Below are 22,725 nucleotides of genomic sequence, written 5' to 3'. Positions count from 1 at the left end.
AAGTATTTCACGATGCTGATGAAATCTAAAATATTTTCGAGGCATGAGCAGCTCCGGTTTTTCCGGAAATGACGTCAACTTCCGTTTTTCAAATTAGAACACCATTTTTTTATTGCAGAAATAGATTCCTTAGAAAATTTCAAGTTATTTTGATGTAACATTTTTCAGTTTTGGTTGGAAAATTCTCTCTGAGCGGGAAAATTCGAAAAAAAAATCGAAAATAGAGCTCCGCTGAAACAAGAATAACTTCGAGGTTTTTGGATGGAAAATTTTCATTTTTGAGATTTTTCAAGATGTAAGATTGATGTATCCACTTTGAAAATCGAAATCGCGATTCATGATACAGGGGGTGAAAAAATCGCTTTCAAAGTTAGGGATGACAAAATCGTGAAAAATCAATTTTTTCAAATTAGAACCCCATTTTTTTATGGCAGATATTGAATCTACGTTAAAAAATAATGTGAGTGTATGCATCACACCCTTGCCCTAAAGTGAATATTTTCTGAGTTATTCACAAAAAACTGTCTTTCGTCTTGAATTTTCAGCTATTTCTTTTCCCTTCACGCCAAAAAGATGTATACCTATAACACTTAAAAAGCAAAAACACATCTTTTCTTAAAAATTCGACTACATTCATCAACTTAGTTATCTTCGAAAGTAATAGATGTACTCCAACGGTCATCTGAGTAACACTTATTGCAAAGTATTTTTTCCATTAAAATTTCAAACAACAACAAATGTAGCGTCATCCAACCTGCAATATCTCGTCCAGAATTAGCTACATGTTCCAAAATTTCGACCCGCATCTTTTGGTGCTTGGTACTTACGAGAAAAAAAAGGTATGGCTCTAACGTTGCCATATATGGGCTAGACCCTAGACTTATTATAACAGTTCTACGAGAGTTCTAAAAAGCCTGTTGCCAAATCAGTGCTTTTCTTGAATTTACATTCAATTTGAATGAACAGATTTGAAATTAGAAAATAAACGACCAGTTTTGTTGTCAAAGAAATCAAGGTCATTTACCACCAAGTTCAATAAAATAGGACCGCAGTTATATAGGCTCCCGTAACAGTGGCGCGGTGCTTTTTTTAATATGGGTACTATCTTATTGCGTTAGCTCTTTAGCACAAAGCAATACAAATATTTTTGGTCACGCAAGGTTAGTTTTTTCTGGACATGTTTCAACTCTGTTTTTCAATGGGAAACCTTTTTTTTTACTTTTTTGATTCCTAAATGAAAAATATAAAGATACTTTGTTCCAACCCTCACTTCCAAAATATTGATTGATTTCGAGATATTTAGTAGATACGACAGGTTTTTTTCGATATCAGTAACTCGGAATATTAGATATTACAAAGTTATGGTGAGTCAAATATTATACAAGAACGGTATATCTGAGATGCACGAGTAATGTAAAGGGTATGAAGAACAGCTTGCCAATTTTGTAGACGAATTTGCACAATTTTCTGAAATTTTTTTAAATAAGTAAAATTGTGAAAATTCTCATTTGAATACACTGCATATTATCGGTTCATAAAATGCCCAGACTCTACAAATTTCATCATACTATGGTGAAATTCATAACAGTTTTTATGAAAAATGCTTATTCAAGGAGAACTATACAACTTATACTGACATTATCTGAAAAACATATCTTCTGATCATTATCAATACCTCGTTGTCTCAAATAGAAATCGCTTTCATTGAAATTATAGGGAAGAAATATAAATTGTTATTATTTTTTTAAAAGAGAGCTCTTTGTAAAACGAGTGGATTTTAGAAAATGACCAAAACAATCAAGAATCATTTCTTACTTTTCGTGTAGGTATAAACCGAATAAGTGAAGAAAATGAGTTTTCTATTGAAAAAACAAAGTTGCGACCCGCCCAGCAAACACTAAACACCCTGTTTGAAAATATTTTCATTACGTAGTGTTAAAGCAATAACGTAATTTTATAATAAAATTAGCCTCCTATATTAACACTGCGCCACTGTTGCAGGACCCTGCATAATTAGAATCGCCAATAATTCAATTGATTGATGATGTGTGTGTGGAAAAACCTGATTATTATAGTACTATAAAATTGTCTGAAACGAACATTTATAATGGATGACACTTAAAAATGCCTTTTGCGGATCTTGGGGAAACTCCGTTATTTAAATTCAAACAAGTCTAATTTGGCAGCTATAAGAAATGTACGCCACCATTATAGAAAAAAGGTTGCGGAATCATACTGCTTTTTTTATTAAAAAGTGGAAATCCTCATGGACGAACTACTTTATAAGAGGTCGAGCAGTGTGGTAATTTGCGTTTGAAGAATCCATCCTAACCTACCTCACTAAACCTAACCTGCAGTTTTAAGGTTTGCCTCTTGACAGTCTTGAGCTTTTGACTCTTTTTGTTTGTAACTCTATCACAATCTCAGTCATGAGGTTATGTTGTTAACCGATGTTTTTCATAGGAGAGTCTCTTGTTCTTGATATTTGAAATTGAGTATTACTCAATTTCGCTGGTTATTCGAATGCTGACTTGCTTTTTCAAAAATCTTCCCGGTCTTTTTCTTCAGAAAAATTGTTACTACTTCCATTCTCTGTCTCTGTAGATTTGTTGGTTTCTTATTCTTACGAAACATTGCATATTCATTGCTCTTAACAGTTTATTTTCTGCTACTTTTATTTTCTTGATATGGCTTTTTGGCTGCATAGCTCCATGCTACAGATTCATATGTTATTTGAAGTCTTGCAATTGATCTGTTATTCTCAGTTTCGTATTTTGGTTCATTTTGCCCTTTCTTCCTTGTTAAAAAAAGAACCTCCACATCGCAGAGTTTATTTTATTCACTGCATATTTTATATGCTTTTTCCATGTGAATATGTATATTATCTAGTGTTACACTCACAGTGACATGTACAGTGACTTCATTTTCCTTTTTACCACCTTTTATCTTTTTTTTTATCCATATTTAAAATTGAGTTTACCTTAAGTCTCTTTTTCTATAAGAGATGAAGCCTGGCTCCTTTTCCCCTAAATTTGAATTTTCTATTTATAAATAGAAAATTCAAATCATTCATTTATATCTTTTGGTTTTTCTTGCAGTTTTTTGTAAATGACTTTTGTTCGTCGATATCTGGTTGCTATCTTCTGCATGTAGAGCTAATAGATTTTTTCAGTTTTCTGGGATATCGTATGTACATAATATGTTATACAGTAGATGTCCTAGAATTGACACTTGGGGCACTCCTGCATGGTTGTCATCTTGCATCATTGAAAATACCCCAAATGATGGAAAATTCCCCTAAAATCATGATATTTTCATATGTTGATTTGTAACATTACTGAACGTCAATAATTATGATGATAATTAATTTTAGACTAATTAATTAAGGTCTTAATGCATATACACAGAATATAATGAAATAAATGTTTAATTACTCTTAATTCAAAAAATGTCCCTTTTCATGAAAAATGGATGTTAGACACTGAAAACAATGAAATTTATAGGTTAATATATGAAAAAACTGAAATCCCCAAAAATACACCAAGAAATATTATTCCCCAATTTCGCCCGAGTGTCCAAAAATCACCCACTGGGGGATAACATCACAATATTCAAAATTCGAAAAAATAATTGCTGAAATCGACCAAAAGATTCGAAGACGCAATAGACGCAAAAATGAACAAACGCACAAAAGCTTCTGACGCCAAATCAGTACAAACATTGATAATAATAGAAGCGAAAAAGAATTCTTGCAAAATTAAATTGTTGTTTAGATTAAAACTCAAGGAAGTGTTAAAAGACTGAGATAAAATGACCATTTCGTTATCTTTGTGGTTGCTATTTGTTAGATATAGATGATACTTTTAGGACGCAAAAAGTAAAGAGGAATGGGATTGGCTCACTATTCAAACTGATAAAAATATAACAAACACTTCCTGCTAACGACGAAGAAACGATATGGTTCTATTTCATTAAAACAGTGTGAAAATTATACCACGTTTTATTTTATTCGATCTTATGGGGAGTAGATTTCATACTTGATTTTAAGTAAACATATTTTGCAAATTGAATTCGACTTGAACATTCACATCTTACCAAGTGACTTTTTCATTACCCATTCCTTGAGTGAAAATGGACAAAGAAGAAGAATACGAGTATAACATAACTTACTATATGTATAGATCCAATAACTCCTAAAAAATTTGAAAAAGTGTAAAGGATGGGTAAATGATAATTCTAACTCTAAGTAACACCAATTATCTTAAATTTACGAAACGATGGACAAGAAAGATAATATAACGTAATCTTCTTCAAAGATCCTATAAGATATGACAAAGTGTAAAGGATAGCGATAGGCCAAAAACAGAACGATCACAAAGCATGATAATTCTAACTCTAAGTAACACCAAGTTATCTAAAATTTCTGGAATTGTTGAGTATTCTTATTTCATCTCTATTTACTTTCTTTATATTTATTTCGTGAAGTAATATGCTGAGCGCTAATAGAAAAAACAATTTTTTTTTAGGATTTCTACTGAAAAAAGTGCCTGTAGAATGTTTTTGTTTCATGTTGATAGCACCAGTAATAAAGAAGTTATGAGAACTTTTCTTTTCACGCCATTTTTCAATTTTCTCTTATAGCTTGAACAGTTGAATTATTATAAGGTTATGCTTTTCATCAAATTGAATATCTCAAAAATCTAGCCCGAAAATATGCCATTCATTTTTTTCTAGTTCAAAGGGGTTCTGAGATCCCCTCACAAGTCACTAGACAACGAATTCGGGACACCCGATACATTGCGATCTACCGGAAATAGACAATACATTTTGAGCTCGGATTCTTCTTCAGTGAGTCAAACTCCATCATTCAAGACAAGTCTCAACTCGAAATTCAAAAATTACAGATCTGGGAAAAATTATTGAGTTCTCCTGCAATAAGTGCACAAAAATATTATCGGTCCCAATACAGAACCTTGTGGGATCCCCATCATAATTGATAGTAGTTCATTTGATTGATTGTATTCTACTCAAGGGATAACTATTTAAGTACCTAATTTTGAACATTACATTCCATTAAAATATTAGATATTCGAAAAACCCAACTGTCAAAAGTAAATTGAACGATCATTAATGTACTTCGAAAAATAAAGATAGTTCCTTATATCTTCTCGTAAAATGTGTCTTTTCGATTAATTTGTTCTCAAAAAAATATATTCTACGTGATCACGTCTAAAAATTAAGATGAATATCATTTATTTATATGAAAATGAAAAGTTGAATGAGTAACTCTTGTACGAAATGAAATAAACAACGATAATAAATTATTGGTGTTGAATATCAGATCTAATATGGGTGGTGGCAAGCTGAATTCGTAATTATAATCTAAAATGAAATAGATATCGAGAGAAGATTATTCAATATTTATCGCCAACGAAATTTCGGTAATTTATTCATCGTATTATAGATACTAAGTACTTCGTTCATCAAATGGAATGGACACGGTGAGATTATGCTAGTTTTTTGATTTATGGTATCTCATTTCCAAGGTTGAAATGGCATAACTTATACTTGCGGAGAAACTTCAGTGTGGAGGTTTCCAAGGGGTGGCATAGCTCATTATAAAAAATCAAAATAGCTAAATCTTTTCATCTAGCGCGAATTGTAAAAATGGTAAAAAAAGTTCCTTTTGACCTCAAGAATCTACCGTTGAAATATATAAATACAAGTCAAATACTCCCCCTGTATATATTTCTGTGTTCTTCAATTTTCTTTTTCCATTTCTAGTTCCATCTTTTTATTTTTTATTTATTAAATCGTTTTCCAGGTACACACAAATGAACCATGCATTCTATGAGGATTTACATTATGATGGTGATACTAGCGACCTTCAATGTCGTACAGGGCGGCGAAGAGATCATCTGCAATAGCACAGAGAATTGCGAATGTTACAAGATCGTTTCATCCGGAAATCTTGAATTTCATTGTCCTCCATCATCCGATGACCAAACAATAATACACTTTTATCCATCTTCCAAAAAGATGACGCTGGATTGTGTTGGTCTCGATGTTTTGAACGACACTTTCTTGCCAGATACCAACTTCAGTATGACAAGACGTCTAGAAATAGGTGGATGTCCACTGCCCAAAAACGGATTCACATATTTGGTTCGAAAATTTTCCTTGCTGAATCTGGAGAAGTTGTTCTTCACAATTCTTGATTTGAAGGAAAATCTCACCAGCGAAGATCTCCAGGACATGAGGAACCTCCAAGTCCTAGAGTTGAAGGGAATTAACGAATCAGTTATAGACGGCAAGATTTTCAAATATACTCCAGAATTATCCCAGTTGAGGATCGATAGAATTAAACTCAACTTCGATGATGAATTGTTTAAGTACATCCCAAAACTGTCGATTCTGGAAGTGAGTAATAACAACATTTATCGTATACCGAAAAATGCTCTGAGATATCTCCAATTGAATAAATTAATTATGTGGGGAAACAAAATGAATCTACTCGCAAACGGAGATTTTGACACTATGTGGAATTTGAAGATGTTGGAATTGAATCTCAATGAGATTGAAGAGATCGAGGATGGAGCTTTCGACCAGTTGACTAACCTGACAAGTCTGAATTTGTATAAGAATAGATTGAAACAAATCTCGAGAAGGATTTTCCAAAATTTAGGACAACTAGCAGTGATAAGGATGAATGGAAACCCAAACATAAATCTCATAGATGATGTCTTCTCGAATTTTACGAAATTGAGAAATATAGATTTATCATACAATAGATTACAGAATCTTTCAGAAAATCTATTCAAAGGTTCAACCAACCTCGTTACAATATCACTGAACAATAATCAGTTGAAGACTTTGCCACATAAAATATTCGAATACCAGAAAAATCTCAAATCCCTCCATCTGCATTACAATAAAATCGAGAATATAGATCCAGAAGTGTTTGAATCATTGGAAAAACTCGAATATCTCAATCTATATCATAACAATTTGGAAACCATCCACGAACGACTTCTTGAGAATTTGAAAATGTTAAAGGAGATCAACTTGAGCTATAACAAGATTATTAAATTGCCAGTACAGTGTCTATCTGGAAATAAAAACTTATTGAAATTTTTGATGAGTCATAATCAATTCAATTTCGAGGAACCTACTGCTTTCGGTGATACTACGCCATTTTCTAGTATGTCCAGCACTAACATGAAAGAGGTGGATCTGAGTTTCAATAAAATCACAAGGTATCCATCCAATTTGAATAAAATAGCTACAGTCAATGTCATCAACCTGAAGCATAACCACATAAAGGAGATCTTTGTAAGTATATGTTCGGTGCCACCGGATATAAAATCATAGCTTATTTTACGTCTTATTTCCTCCCAGATAAGTAATGTACTTCAGACCACAAAGTTCAAGATAATTTTCGTTTTTTACCTACTTAAACACCCCAAAATGGTCTGCTGTGATCCCCTGGATCGAACGAGAAAAAATAATATCGGCCCTAAAACAGTTCCTTGCAGAATCCCCATATTAATCGATCGTAGTGGTTCACTTAATTGATTGCATTATACTCAAGAGATCTCTGAGATCTCTTCAGTTATCTAAAATTGTACCCTTGGAAACTCCGTGATAGTTTCTTTTAGAATTCTTTTACATTTTCATTAACTGATTATTTTTATTAAGTTAACAGTCTAGGTCTTCCTCTTTTCAGAAGATTTAGGCATGGTAAACTTTACCATCATTCTGCTATTGCGTTATATATCGTTCCCAACAAAATATTTTAATATTCAAAAAGTCCAACTATTTGAACTTTAGACATCTGCCAACTATTGAGGCTGACCCATTGAATAGATGAATAGAGAATATATATATTTTTCTTTGAAGAATCTCATTCCACGTGAAAGACTAGCAACATTTGTCTTTTTTGTTTTTGCCATAAAATGAATCGTTGTGAATCGTTATGAATTTAATCCTATAGTGTTTTCCATTTCTATATTTACTAAAGATAATATTTATTGAATTGGAAAAGATTCCACTTTTTTTTAGAAATAAGTTAACTTTAACTTTATTTTAAGGATATGGCATCGATCTACTGTTTTCTTTGATGAGAAAGTTGTAAATTAATTCAACTTCCAAATTTTAACTGTTCTGAATAAAAATTGTGATTCATTGGTAAATGGGCGGAACCTAAGGGTAGACATAGGACACTTAGTCAGAATAGCCTATATTTGGAGGGTCTATCTCTTTTCATAATCAAAATACAGTACCTATTTCATTGATTTTGTCAATGAAAATGAAATGTGCTTTTCAAAGCCGACTCGACATTTTGAGTTTTTAAATTTTTGTCATACAGTTGAAATTTGTTCCAAATCTTTTGAGACATACCATTTGAGTCGGAAGTAATTATAAAGCCTTGTGTAAACTTTGCAGAGCAGGGATTTTATCGTTCTTTTTTTTCAGTTGGACGAACTCACAACCATCAATGCTGAATCTTTAAATGTGGACCTTAGTAGCAACGACATATCCTCTATACACATATGGGATCTCAATTTTAGTCAGCCGTACAATGATCGTATAAGAACATACATCGAAATATCCAATAATCCTATATTGTGCGACTGCCAAGCTTTGAACTTGGCCAGATATGCCCGAGAGAACACTCTCATAGAGAAAAATCTGGTCATGCAAAAGGAACAACTGATATGCGCCGGACCTCAGAAGCTGTTCAACCAACCCCTTGATACAGTCAACCTGGAAGAACTCGTTTGCAAACTGGTCCTAAACAACACTACACCATGTGATTATCTGTATCGACCTCTTGACGACGTCCTTGTTTTCAATTGCTCTGGCAGGATGTTGACTGAGGTACCAAAATTCGAGAAGTACAACTATCCCAATTCGATGCAGACGGAGATCCATCTGGAGGATAATCGATTGGAGCAAGGTCCTGGAGAATTTGATGGTTATCAAGATACTTTCAAATGGTATTTGAGAGGCAACGCAATAAGGAATATCACTTGGATTCCTTCATCTCTTAAGGTTAGTGAGACAAACTTGAACATATAATTATGGTCCAAGAGTATTGAAGAATAACGATTTTGTATCTGGAGATAATTTCTTTAGTCTTAGCTTCTCTAGTGTATCTTGTAATATAAGGTGTAGTAGGAAAAAAATCCATTATTTTTGCATGAACAAGGCTCTAATTACCATAGTTAGAATGATCCGTTTCAGTACAAATATGCGCCGTTTCGTTCGATAACTAGTTGCCATTTTGAAAGTAATAGCATTATGCCCCTTCTATAAAAGCTCTCGTCCCTATTGGCAAAAAATTGACAGAGTCGATTTTCACGAGCCTCTGTTGAAGCTAATTTTTTACCAACAAAATTATTCGCAATGAAAATGAACACTTGGTGTCAGGTTCGGATGTAAGGTAGATGCATAAAATCCTCCCAATCAAGCTCATGGAGCTTCTGGCGAGTCACTATAAATGTGTGTAGCCTGGTGTTGTCCTGATTGAACACAATTCCTCTGCTTTTGGCCAAAGCTGGCCGCTTCTGGACGATTGCTTCCTACAGACGGTCCAATTGTTGACAGTACAGTTCCAAGTTAACAGTTGTACCGTTGGGAAACAGCTCATAGTCGATAATTCCCTGCCAATTCCACCAAACACACAGCAAAACCTTCCTGGCCGTCAATCTTAGCTTGCCCACCGTTTCCGCTGGCTCGCCGCGTTTCGAACCACGACCGTTTTCACTTGACGTTGTCGTAAGTGATCCAATTTTCAACACCAGACATCAACCGCTTCAGAAATGGGTCGATTTTGTTGCAATTCAGCAGTGGTTCGCAAATGAAAATTCGGTCCATGAGGTTTTTTTGCGTTAACTCGTGTGGTACCCATTCATGAGATTCTTGAGATTAGCCTTATGCAAATGTTTCAAAACGGTTTTTTGTGTAATATTTAGCTTAAATGCACCTTATTTTCTCTTTGCTAGTGTCCATCTTTGACCCACCCCCAAAATAAACTGAGTCAACTAATCACAAAACTGTCAGAAAAGTTTTTGTAGTACAAAGTCTCATCTTTCTAACGCTATCTAGTGGAACCCGATAGGACTCTTACAACGCGAGATTCAAATAACTAAAGCCATACGAGTATATTGGAAAATTAATGGATTTCTTTTTGATACATCTTATATTCGTATCGATTTCTAAGTTTGGACCTCCCTAATGCAAGCTACAGCTATACGTCTATGATTTTTTGCATAGTTGCTTCGAAGTAACACTAAATTCACTGAATTATTGTGTCGAACTCGCATAATTCTCTCTCATCGAATTCAGTGGTGGATTCAGTATGGTTTGGTATGTTTCATACTCTCATATATAAGTTAGAAATACAAGGTGGCTCAAAAGAGATGTTTAGCTTATAGCGTGAACGCAACAATTGGGAGGGGTGGGGGACATATCAATCGGTAGCCTGCCACTTGGAAATTTAATTTAGTCGCTATGACCATAGCGCCAAGTAATTTATCCAATATTCGAGGGTTTCGTCATTAAAATATGATGTGCCAAGCATTCCTCTCAGTCGAAAATGGGTAAAAAAATTTTATGAGTCCAGTTCAAAACTAGATAAACCAATATTATTGATTAATAGGTTGTTCGTGATGATCCCAACATTCCCATTCAGAAGAGTTGCAAGTGCCTAGCTCATCGCTGGCTATACTGCATTTCGCACAAATATCTGGAAGTGCACCCCTATAAATATAATTAGTGCAAGAATTGAAACCCCAAGATGCCATTCAGAGGTTAGAAATCGAAAACCAGGCAAAAGTTTACCAACATCTTGTTTTCGTATGAAGTTCATTTCCACCTTAACGGCCATGTTTCCTCGAATCTAAAGTTTACGTTTGTGAATCAACTTTCTTGCCAGTTAAAATGAAATATTTGCAATGAACTGAAAGCCATCACTAAGCATTTTTGCAGTTATCAGGAATTTAAGTGTTAAGATTGAACTCGAGGGTAGACATTTGGACAACATTATTCTCAAGGAATAAGATTCCAAATAGTGGATTTTCATAATTTTTTCGACAAACGGCTAATTCTTCTACATATAAACTTCCTTTTGAGACACCTTGTATTTCTAAGGCAGTGAAAATTTCAGGGAGTTCTTAAAAAAATTTAACCCCAAAAGATCTTGTGCATGTCATAAAATATTCTAAGAATTGAATCGTTTTCAGGTGTTGGATATCAGAGAAAATAAGTTGGAAACAATTGACTCTCAAGCATTGAAGATGATAAATGAATCGAAACTCGAAAAATTCTACCTTGGAAGCAATCCTTGGAAATGTGATTGTGATCAGAAGGACTTCCTGGTATATTTGAAAGATCACATTGACCAGGTTGGTAATAACTTATATTTAAAACTGGATATTTTGTAGCCAACGATGCAATTTTAACAGTTTTGATAAAATGCCATTCTAGAACACGCAAAATGCCAGCCACACGTATGCTTCACTTTAATTTTTATTTTAACTGTTCTACGAATTCGAGAACGATGCGATTAGGTGATCATATGTTTAATTATAGCGCTTCATTAATGCATAATATACAATATGTCTCGCGTAGAATAGGTACTCCAAACAATAATTGTCAAAATGTTGTCGTTTCCGATATACAGGTAGTTAACACTTTTAGGCAAAATTATAATGCCTTCAAGTTATCGAACAATTTTAGCCAAGAAGACTATTTTTTAAAGATAATGAGGAGAAACACAGTAAACATACAGGTTGCATCATGGCTAGCTTCCATATTTCAATATATGAGATATTGAAAGAAAAATTTGCCTCAAGTGTTAAATGATGTAGTTTTTTTTAAATCCATGCTTCGAAAATTAAATTGTCCAAATCAGCGTTTCTCAAACTGTGAGGAGCGCTCACTAAGGAAAACGCATTCTCATGATCACGGGGATATTGAAAATAAAAAGATAAAAATGAAATTCTAAGGAGAGATTTAAAAAAATATTCATTGGATTTTTTCAAACAATGACAAAAAAACCATTTAAGTACTAACTAATGGCTAACATGAGCTTGTTTTAAGACGCTCAATTTCTCAAAAGCAAACAGGGAGGGGGTGCGAAAAGCAAAAGTTTGAGAACACTGGTCCATATGATGGCCACATATTTAGCCTTTCGTAGAAGTTGTGTATCACTTCAACAGTGCAGAGTATTATGTGAGCAATTTCACTCTTCAGATTGTCCAGGGTTTTAGGATGATAGTTGAAAACCTCGGCTTTGAGTGAAACTCACAGAAAAAAGCAGAAGGTTTGAAATCTGAAGCGCGTGAGGACCACTGAAGCTGCTCGCGCAAATCATCTACTGGATAACACCGCGTGTGCAGAGGTCTATGTTTGTTGAATCACCGTCTTGCTGGAACTAGAAGTTCTCTGGACCGTTTTCCTCTAATTTTGGGTGCAAAAACTTTTGCAATGGGAAGCCAACATGTTCAAAAAGTGAGGATCAATGATGCCTATTAAATATAAACAAAACATAAATCTAAACTATGTCTGTTGAGCTGTGGATGGGTCATCGGTGAAGCAGTCGAGAATAGTCAGTCACCCAGTAGTGGCAATTTCATTTATTGACACACTCTCCTATCTTTTTTTGGTTAAGAAGGGGAAATACCCATGGACGAACTACCTTATAAAAGGTCCTAGAGTGTGATACTTCGGGTTTGAAGAACACAACCTACCTCGCTAAATCTAACCTGCTATTTTTAAGGTTTCGGGCATATAATTTGTCTATTTACCTTCTGACACTTATTGTTTGTATCTCTATCATTGTCATGAGGTTTTCTTGTTCACCTATATCTTTCATAGGAGAGTCTCTTATTGTTGAAATTGAGTTCTACTCAATATCTTTTCCTTCGTAGTTGATCTTTGGAACTTTCGTGATAGGTTGTAGTCAACTAGTCTTTTAGCTTCTCCTTTGATGTTGACTTTCTTTTTCAAAAATCTTCTATATCTTTCTCTTCAAGAAATTTGCGAATTTCCCATTTTAAGTCTCTGTGGAGTTGTTGGTTTCTTACGAACCAAAGCATTGACAATATTTCCTGTGAATTGTATCTTCTTGATATGGCTTTTGGCTGCAATCACCATGCTGCCGATCCAAATGTTAGTTAAGGTCTAGAAATTGACATGATCATTCTCAGTTTCATATTGTGGTTCGTTTGAATCTTTCTTTCCATAAGTGTGTATAGTCTGCTCTTAGCTGAGTTTTTTTAATCACTGCGTATTTTATAAAGTTTTTCCATGCAAGTCCATTATCTAGTGTTACACTTTGACTTGAACACATGACGTCATTTTCTCATTTTATCTGTTCTTCGTCTATTCTTAGATTTGAATTGATTTCTTGTCTTCTTTTATGCAGGAGAATGGGTTGGCTCTGTTTGCCACTGATTTGAATTTCCCATTGAAAGCATTATTCATCTATACATTCTAGTGGTTTTTGCAGTCTTCTGTATATGATATAGGGATAAGGGATTTAATAATAATAATAATGTCTTTATTTTACACCAAAGGTTGAAAGTATTACAACAAAAAAAAAATACAAAAAGAATCATCATGCAAGATGCAAAAATGGCGGAGTCCAGATGAGCAACTCCAAGGGTAGCTCCCTGAACTACTCTACCATGTTGGGTTTTTAGAGATGATATGTAAATATGTTGTAGAGTAGAGGTTCTTACACTAGTAGATACTGCGTCATCTCTTTTGAAGTAGAAATTTTCATCTTTCAGGTTTCTCATTATTTTGGAGGTTTTGATACTTTAACCTGCCATTCCCATTTTGTTGGCTAGTCCTTCGTGCCAAACTCAGTCGAAGGCTCCCCCCCTACAGTAGACTTATTGACCTGTTGTTTTGTGGGAATATTTTCCAGGCTTATTGAGAACAATAACTTTTGCAGTTTTCTATCGTTTTGGATAGTGCTATGTTCTCATCACTTCATTAGCCATATGGGTTATTCCATTCCTGGGCATCTTCTGCAACATAAAATGCGTTATTTTGTTCTCACCTAGAATAGTAATAGGGTAAAAAGTCACAACAGCACGTTGTTCTCCCAATCACGGTATGACAAGTCTAAAAACTATTCACTCCCCCGAATGATACGAATGCCCAGCACTTTGAGATCGCTCCCTTTGATTTTTTCAAATATGTAAGAGCTATCCGTCATATACATTGTAGGTTCTCATTAAAATACAATGAATACTTTTGGCTTTTGCGTTGCCCATGGCTTTTATTATGTAAGACATACCTACTCTTAAAATCTACTTTTGCATTAACTTCTCGTGATTATTTTCCAAAATTATTCATATTCAATTCTTTTCAGATCGATTTGTCAAACATACGATGCTACAGCACAAGCAGGCGCCTTGGGGACCTAAACGACAAAGACATCTGCCCTGAAGAAGCAGCCATCATTCTCAACATCACAGTTGTCGTTTTATTCTGTTTATTCATCATTACATCCGCCATCTCGCTTTATTTCTTCTACCAGAAAGAAATACTCATTTGGCTCTATGGGCGCGGATATTGCTTATGGCTTGTTAAAGAAGAAGAATTGGACAAAGATAAAATTTACGACGCCTTCATCAGTTTCTCCAACAAAGACGAGGATTTCGTCATAGACAATCTGGTCTCGGTGTTGGAATCTGGCCAGGAACCCTACAGATTGAATATCCATTTCAGGGACTGGATACCTGGGGAACTGATCCAAACCCAAATAATTAATTCGGTGAGAGACTCTCGGAGGACTATTGTCGTCCTATCTGCTAATTTCTTGGAGAGTGTTTGGGGTATTGTAGAATTCAAAACGGCCCACAATGAGGCTATGAGAGAAGGAAGAGCAAGAGTTGTCATAATCATCTGTGGTGACATTGATATAGAGGCGCTTGATGACGATTTAAAGGCGTATTTGAAGACCAATACTTACATAAAATGGGGCGATCCATGGTTTTGGGATAAACTCAAGTATGCCTTGCCGAAAAGGACTGGTAGACAAGTTTTGTCGAAGAAACATTCCAATATGATGCAGTTTATCGATGATAAGTTCATTCTCGTAGATAAGCAACCGACACATAGTGTTTCGACGCCTGTTATATTAAGTCCTAAAGAACTGGAAGGAAAATCTTTGACATGTATCGCCTAGTCAATTTCGTCGAACATAGAATCCTTGTTGGGCTTGTACACATCGCATCGATTGAAAACTTACTTACACTTGGTTACTTATGATTTTTTCAAAGCCAAGGATATTGGAAAGATAAAAAGAAAATTTTCCAGTACTTCGACAGTGGAGCTGAAAAACAATATTGAGAAATATTGATTTGTTCACTCCTATGGACAAGTATTGCATAATATGAATATAATCTTCAATTGTTATTTTATTGATTGATCGTTATGGTATATTTCCTCGTCTAGACCATGATATTGGATGATTGTAATCAAAACTTGAATGGAACAATGTATCTATCTTTCTATTTTCCACATCAAGGAATCCTTTGTATAGAATTCAATTGAGTAATATGATTTAAAACAAATCGTAAAAAAATTGTATGAAGAAGCTGTGATATCAAATAGATCCTTATAAATATGTTGTAAAAATGTATTTTGTATATTTTATATACCTGTATTTTATATTAATTATCAACATTAAATAGATTCGTTAATCTGTCCAATCATATTGCTTACAATTTCATATTCATTTCCCTTTCTAATCTCTAGCACAACTCCTGGCTGGAAATCTAAACCCCTGAACTTTTTTCTTTTTAAATTCATATTTAGTAAAGGTAAATGGTGGATGATTCGTTTCCGAGGAAAATTTGCAATCACTTTCGAGATAAAAAAAATGTTTGGTCTCCGATTTCAAAAGTTTCACTTACATTTCAGACAATTCTAATTAAGTGGTCAAGTATCTGCCTGTCGGTTCGTGTGACCGCAACCCTTATAACTGCCTCAACTTTTACAATTCTTATCCAATTTTGATGAAATTTGTTGTGGGCATTCAGTTTCGGTTATATGTAGATGGTCTGTAAGATTTCAGCCTTTCCAGTTATATCGTACTCGTTGAGCATGCGCAAACGTCAAATTCGTGGTATTTTCATACCTCATGTTCTGCTTGCCCAATTTCGATGAAATTTGATGAGTACGTTCAATACTCAATAAATTTCATCAAAATTGGACAAGCAATGTGCATTTACAGCTGGTCTCAGGGTTGTGTTCTGCACCACTGATGGCAGTGGTGCATCCCCAGGCCGAGCAGACATATACTATGACCAGCCGAATGGTAGATTTGTAGAGAAGAAGCTTTTGAGAAAGAGGAATTTTGCTGCTTCTGCAGATCAGCTCTTAAAACTACACTGATCTTACCTTTTCGTTCGACACAGCTCATGTAAAGGTAAACTTCTTGTCGAGTATCACACTCATCTGGAAGTGAGGCTTGCTTTTCTCAGGGTTAACTTCGATGCTTGAGATGGCATCTTGCAGGTACTTCGTTTTATTTTAGGAACAACACGAATTGGAAAGAATGGCGATGTCATCAGCTTAAGGGGTCATTGAGGTTTTCTCCGTTTTGGCATTTTGAATACAGATAACGTGAAACAGGTGACAGCAGGGATCCTCGCTAGATTAAAACACAGGTAAGAGGCTATAAGTTGAACAGACGCAGACAAGCAATCTTTTGTGTTATACTTCAACAAATGCTTTGGTCACGTCCAAGAATACCTACCTACAGACTCTATGACTTGTTTGCGGTTGAATCCATGATTTGTTCCACTACTAGGAAAACTTGTTACAAAGTGGAAAGTGTTGACTTTGAAAACGGAAATGTTTTACTGTATGCTCTTCTATTCTTCCGTTATTGCCCTCAATATTTTCAGAAACACCTCTGCAGTTATCATACACGAGATAAGTATAATTGGGTGGTAATTTGGCGTCCATAAAGACCTTATGCATTGGAAACCACGTGGCTTGCCTTCTATTCCTCAGAGAAGTGCCTTAGTCATATCATAGCATTCAATTCTCCTAAGGCATTCCGTGAGAGGTTTTGCAACGTCAAGTTCATTATGCCTCTCGGTTCTGGTACCGTCTTCACTTTACCTGTTTCTCTCTTCTTCTTCATCCGCCATCCGCTTTCCACTCCTTGACAGAAACCTCCTCAAGGTTAACTTCTGCTATGTTTTTAATATGCGCCATATGTCCATTTTATCTCATCTTGTCTGGCTATGTGTCCTAGCCAAGTCCATTTCAATGTTGCCGTCTGTTGGATGACATCATCCACATGTTTTTAGGGTGTTCTTAATGGTTACAAAACCTATAGATTCAGTCATGTCCTTTTACAAGTTTCTTTCAACTTTGCTCTCGATATGGTCCAAATCTGTATTGTTATAATTCTGGCTGAATTTACTTTCGAGATTATTTACGAAAGCTTCCTCTTTTCATTTCGACTATTTTCCATTCCTTGTGGACCGTGAATCGATGGGGTTGGTTTCCTATCTGAGCGCTGTGCTTTTGCATTCGGACAAACACTGTTGTCTTCATTGAGAACCTCATTGACGCTTGCGCTGAGCTGATTGGACATACAGTGGTCCTTAGGGCTGAGTTTGTTCTGAGTTTTACGCCTTGCTCTGTGCTTCTCCCTTATAGGCTTCTCGATGTTTTCTGCGATCAAATGGGGAAGAAGAAACTCGCGTCAAAACTTCTAATGATGTTTTAACCTTATAGCAACCCAAAGGCCGAGTCCAGTTGTCTGGAGTTAGATCTAATCGTGATCAGACCCATAGTAGTCGTCAGATAGTTCTTAAAAACCGGCCAATTGGTTCATGACTTTGCCTTTTTTATATCGTCTTCATATTCGTCGTCAAGATTAATGAAATAGGGAATGTGGCCAGAACTATGCACAGATAGGTATGTTATCTGATGAAATAGCAGAATATTTGTCATCATAGCAATGTCCAACACGACCTACAGTCCTTAGTGAGTTGGCTTACTGGGTGCGTCTATAAAGATTTCTTGACTATTGTTCGCAATCGCATCGTTCAGCATTCTGTTACGTTGTAAATACGCTTTGTAGTTCCAAACTTGGAAGACGGCGGTATTGTGTCTTTGTTGAGAAGGTTTTGGATCTGAACCCCAAATCGCACTTTTACGAGGATTAGTTGAGGTTATTGACCCCACATCTCATGAGTTGAGAACAATAATAAGGCCCCACGTTGGGTGCCAAAATGCGACCTCACTCTACAACTCTACCAAGGTCACAGGTTCACCTGTCAACAGACCGGTAAATTCTATTTGGATTGTGATTTTGCTATGCCAGGCTGGTCACCAGCCATATTTATCCACCAATTAATATGGCTGGTGACCAACCTGACATAGCGAAATCACAATCACATTTGTTGGTAGCAGCTCGAATTAATTCTGCTGGTTTTCCCAAACCAGGTCCTCAGGTTTCGCAGCCATAATATTCTTCTTCAGGGTCCTCTTTTACCTATTACTTCCCCTAGAATATTCTTCAGTAGTGAGTATCTCTCTTTATTTCCCCCCAGGTATTCGAGCTTTCCTCTCTTAACTGTATAAATGATTTCCAGGTCTTTTCTCATTCTTTTTTATGAGATGCAGAGTTTTATGTATTACCAGAAACTTTTAACCGGCATAACTCATGAACGTTTTCATAGGTTTTCATGAAAATCTTAAGGAATGAATGTAGGACAATAACCAATATTTGTACAACATTTCCTCTGGATAGCGTCATAGAAAATTCAAGCAGAATATAAAAAAAAAATTAGAAAAGCACGTGACGTGAACGGATGATTTAAATCAGTATTAAAGTCCCTTATTGACGAGCCAACACTGTGTTCACATAACAGTATCGGAGAAACAGAGTGGGAAATGTTAGTGACCATGTTGATCGGTGAACGGAATGTGGTATCAATCGACAAATAATGTAGTGGGTGTACATTTAGTAGTATTTTCGGAATGGCATTCATTTATATTTTTGGGAAACCTGTCATTATAATATAAAATGCGTTTACTTTATATCCAGATACGAATCGCATCAAAAATCATCATTCTCATCATTCTTGATCGATCAAGAATTTTATTATTGATGTTGTTACACTCGATAACTTGTTGAAATCGACTTGATACATTTTCTTTCGTGATACTGAATATGCGTATATAGGTAGAGAATCTTAAAATATGGGTAAAAAATGAAGAAAGCACGTGAAATCAGGAGCTAAAGAGCTTTCCTCATTATTTTTCGATATTTCTGTTGAATTTCCCATGGCTTTGATGCCTCTAAGTATCAACACGAAATTTTGCTTGAAGTTTAGAATTCTAAACGTTCATATCTTCAAGGAACACTCTGCATAATAATGCAGAGTGTTCCTTGAAGATATGCTAACATTTAAGGGGACGATTATTGGAGCCATTTAAAAAAAAACTTCATAAGAACGTATGTCGTAAACGTGCTATTTTTTGAGGTACAGTGTGTTTTTTTTTATAACCACTATGATTCTATTCCAGATTTTATAAAGAAGAAGTTTCCAGTATTTTTTTTTTCTTAATCACAATTATGCTATTGCAGATATTTCTATGAAATTTGGTACGCGTTTGCACTGCATTAATATAAATTATTATCTGATGTTCGAACAATTTTATTATTTTTACCAGTGCCGTCTCTATTAGTTTCGCATTGAATATTTTTGGAGAAAAAAATTGTGCGACACTGCTTTATCTCAAATTAAAAATTATTTTTCAAATTCTCATTCACTTCTGAACAAATTTGATATCTTGATTTTGCTTTGTTCGACGCATGGCCGCTTGAAAAAATAAAAATCGCTTTACTTCAGGGATAAATTACGTATTATGATATGATTTTTTGTGGTAGCAGTTTCATTTTTTTCAATTGAAAAATCTAACGACGAAAATGTATTTTTAGAATTCTCATTCTCGTGTCATGGTCGCCCTATGACACTTTTAGAAATTTGCCCCTGAATTGAAACAATTTTTAATCGGAAATCATGCGCCGGGTAAAGAAATGAATAGGAATTTCAAAAATAATTTTTTCATTTTGATCAAAAGCAGTGTCGTACCACTTTTCTCTAAAAATATTCCATGCAAAACCCATATACAGACGCCACTGGTAAAAATAATAAAATTGTTTGTACATTAGAAAATGTATATTGAAGCAGTGAAAACGCGTACCGAATTTCATAGAAATATCTGCAATAGCATAATTGTGATAATAAAAAAAAAAGACTTTTTTTCTGGAAACTTCAACAGCCTGAATCTCAAAAGTTCTGATAACGCTATAGACACGAAATCTTGGAAGAAGCTTGAAATTATTACATATACAGGGTGTTTACAAATCAGACGTGAGTGCTAATGACTCATATGCTGTCGTTTGAGCCATATTTAATGATTACCAAAAATCAACAGTTTACGAGATATTTGAGTTCTTGTGATTTTTGAAAGTTTTATCACCTTAATTCATTTTTCGTCGAATTGTTGATCAAATTTGATTATAATTTCGGATTATATTCGTGGTCAGCGAGAAGTCCGGATCTAACACCGTTAGAATAGACGAAGCAGTGAGAAGATTGAGAGTAAATTTCAGGCGGAAAGTAACAACTGAAAAACAAAAATAAGAAAGAGGGCACTTGCTTGTATAAGGAATGTTGGAGGTCATTTCAAACATAATTTATGAATACACTTTCCACTGAAATATTGAGTTTAATTGCAGTAAAATATACATATTTAATTCATTATTTTCCTTTATTTGCTTCTTTCCCCTTTCAAATCAAAATCTGCTCGAAAAAAAATTGTGCCTGCATTCTAATGAAAACTTTTTTAGGAACTGAAGAAGATATTTGGAAGTTTATAAAATAATTTCGTCAAACATAAATTATGGAATTCCAAAGTTGTAGGCAAATTTATATTTGAAATTGAATTTTATTTTCTTCATATACCAACTTTCAAATCATACTAATTCTTATTCAACATCTATTACAGCATAGTTTTGCTCTTTTAAATATATCATATCCTTTTCTGTTTAAAATAATCCAAAATATACCTAAATAACTTGGTTAACGTAGAAAAAATTGACGAAAAATAAAGTAGAGTGAGAAATTTTTTAAAAAACTCAAATATTTCGGAAACTGTTGATTTTCGGTTATCAATAAATATGGCTCAATCGACTTACATCTCGATCCTTCAAGATTTACTTTTATTTTATTTCAACCTGATAAGATCACAGAAATATTGGGTATTTAAAAAAAAAAACGTTCTTGAATTTTATATGGTTCCGATGATATGATCACCTTGAAAATCACAGTGCTTCAAATTATCATTTCATCTGGACTCTCAAAATCTAAACTCCGTCGGTTTTGTGGTCACAGCAATATTGAGTCATTCCAGTCGCTTGAAATTGTCATTCAACATCCAAATGCAAATTTTCAAGTAAATCGAAACAGGAGTTTTGAAATAAACAGGAAAACAATATTCACGTAACTCCTATTCGGATTTTGCCGAATTTACTCGCGGCATCGAGATTCGAACCTACCCTGAAATTTCAAGTTTCTAGGTCTTTTTGTTAAGGAGAAATAACATCGTGACGAAATGATAGAACGATGTATTCGGAGAAAAAGAGCTCAATAGTGCCACCCAGGAAATCAGTCCAACACAAAATATGTAAGGAGAACTCGCCACATGAAGTATATTCTAAGAAATACTCATTTTATTCCTAACACGTTTTCAGGTCAGATGACATGACCAAACTAGAGATCCAATCCACGTTTAGCATCAATTGCAGGATGGTTCCGAAGTAGAAAATAGAATATAGATATATGTGAATATGTTTTACCATTTCTACCAAATGAAAATGTAACATTTTTCTCTTTCTGGAACCAAAAAACCAAAAACACTTGGAAGAATAAATTGAAAAACGTCTCTTTTTTTGGTTATTAATTCTAAAGAAAATGGACGAGGGGATTTTTTTTAACTCTATTTTCAGAGTTTACCTATTAGAATTTATAGAACTCGATATTCTATAAAATCTGCACAATTAATTCGTTAAATTCAACGAACTTAGCCGCGGTGTTCTATTCCCAAATCTAAATCTGAAAAATTCAATTATGTTCAAGAAATATCGTATTTGCCACCGAACAGAATTGAATATGAGAAAGGATTCGGCATCAGTGAGTCAAACTCCATTGGTTGGATCTAAAAATTATAAAATTAACAGATATTGTGAAGAAAATCATTTTGGTTGATCTTTGTCTTTTCAGTTTTATAATTTCTAAGAAAAGCCCCGTCGATATGTGACAATGGATGAAACATGGTTACGTCATTTCACTCCGGAGTCCATTCGACAGTCAGCTGAGTGGACTGCAGACGATGAACCGAATCCAAAGCGAGGACAAAGACAACAGTCAGCTGACAAGGTTCTGGCATCAGTATTCTGGGATGCGCAAGGTATAATATTCATTGGCCCCAAAGGGGCCACAGCATTAACAGCGATTATTATATAGCGTTATTGGATCGTTTAAAGGATGGAATCTTTAAAAAACGGTCCCATTTGAAGAAAAAAGGGTGCTGTTTCATCAAGACAATGCGCTGTGTCACAAATCAATAAAAACAATGGCAATATTGCATGAAATAGGCTTCGAATTT

At 34.8% G+C, this 22,725-nt stretch overlaps 1 protein-coding gene across 1 annotated transcript in view; it reads left to right on the top strand.

Annotated features, from left to right (window-relative positions):
* The window catches only part of LOC123670962 (protein toll-like), a 30,642-nt gene extending 14,907 nt beyond the window's left edge, over positions 1-15,735 (top strand). Inside the window, exons 2-5 of the mRNA XM_045604565.1 lie at positions 5,825-7,332; positions 8,476-9,054; positions 11,247-11,408; positions 14,390-15,735. Of these exons, the coding sequence (XP_045460521.1) occupies positions 5,842-7,332; positions 8,476-9,054; positions 11,247-11,408; positions 14,390-15,208 (3,051 nt within the window). The 5' untranslated portion in view covers positions 5,825-5,841 and the 3' untranslated portion in view covers positions 15,209-15,735. The remainder of the gene's footprint in view (positions 1-5,824; positions 7,333-8,475; positions 9,055-11,246; positions 11,409-14,389) is intronic.
* The last annotated feature ends 6,990 nt before the right edge of the window (positions 15,736-22,725 follow it).

This window comes from Harmonia axyridis, chromosome 1 (assembly GCF_914767665.1).
Source record: "Harmonia axyridis chromosome 1, icHarAxyr1.1, whole genome shotgun sequence".
Classification (NCBI taxonomy): Eukaryota; Metazoa; Arthropoda; class Insecta; order Coleoptera; family Coccinellidae; genus Harmonia; species Harmonia axyridis.
The sequence above is the reverse complement of the archived record's forward strand: the minus strand, read 5'-3'. Positions and strand labels throughout refer to the sequence as shown.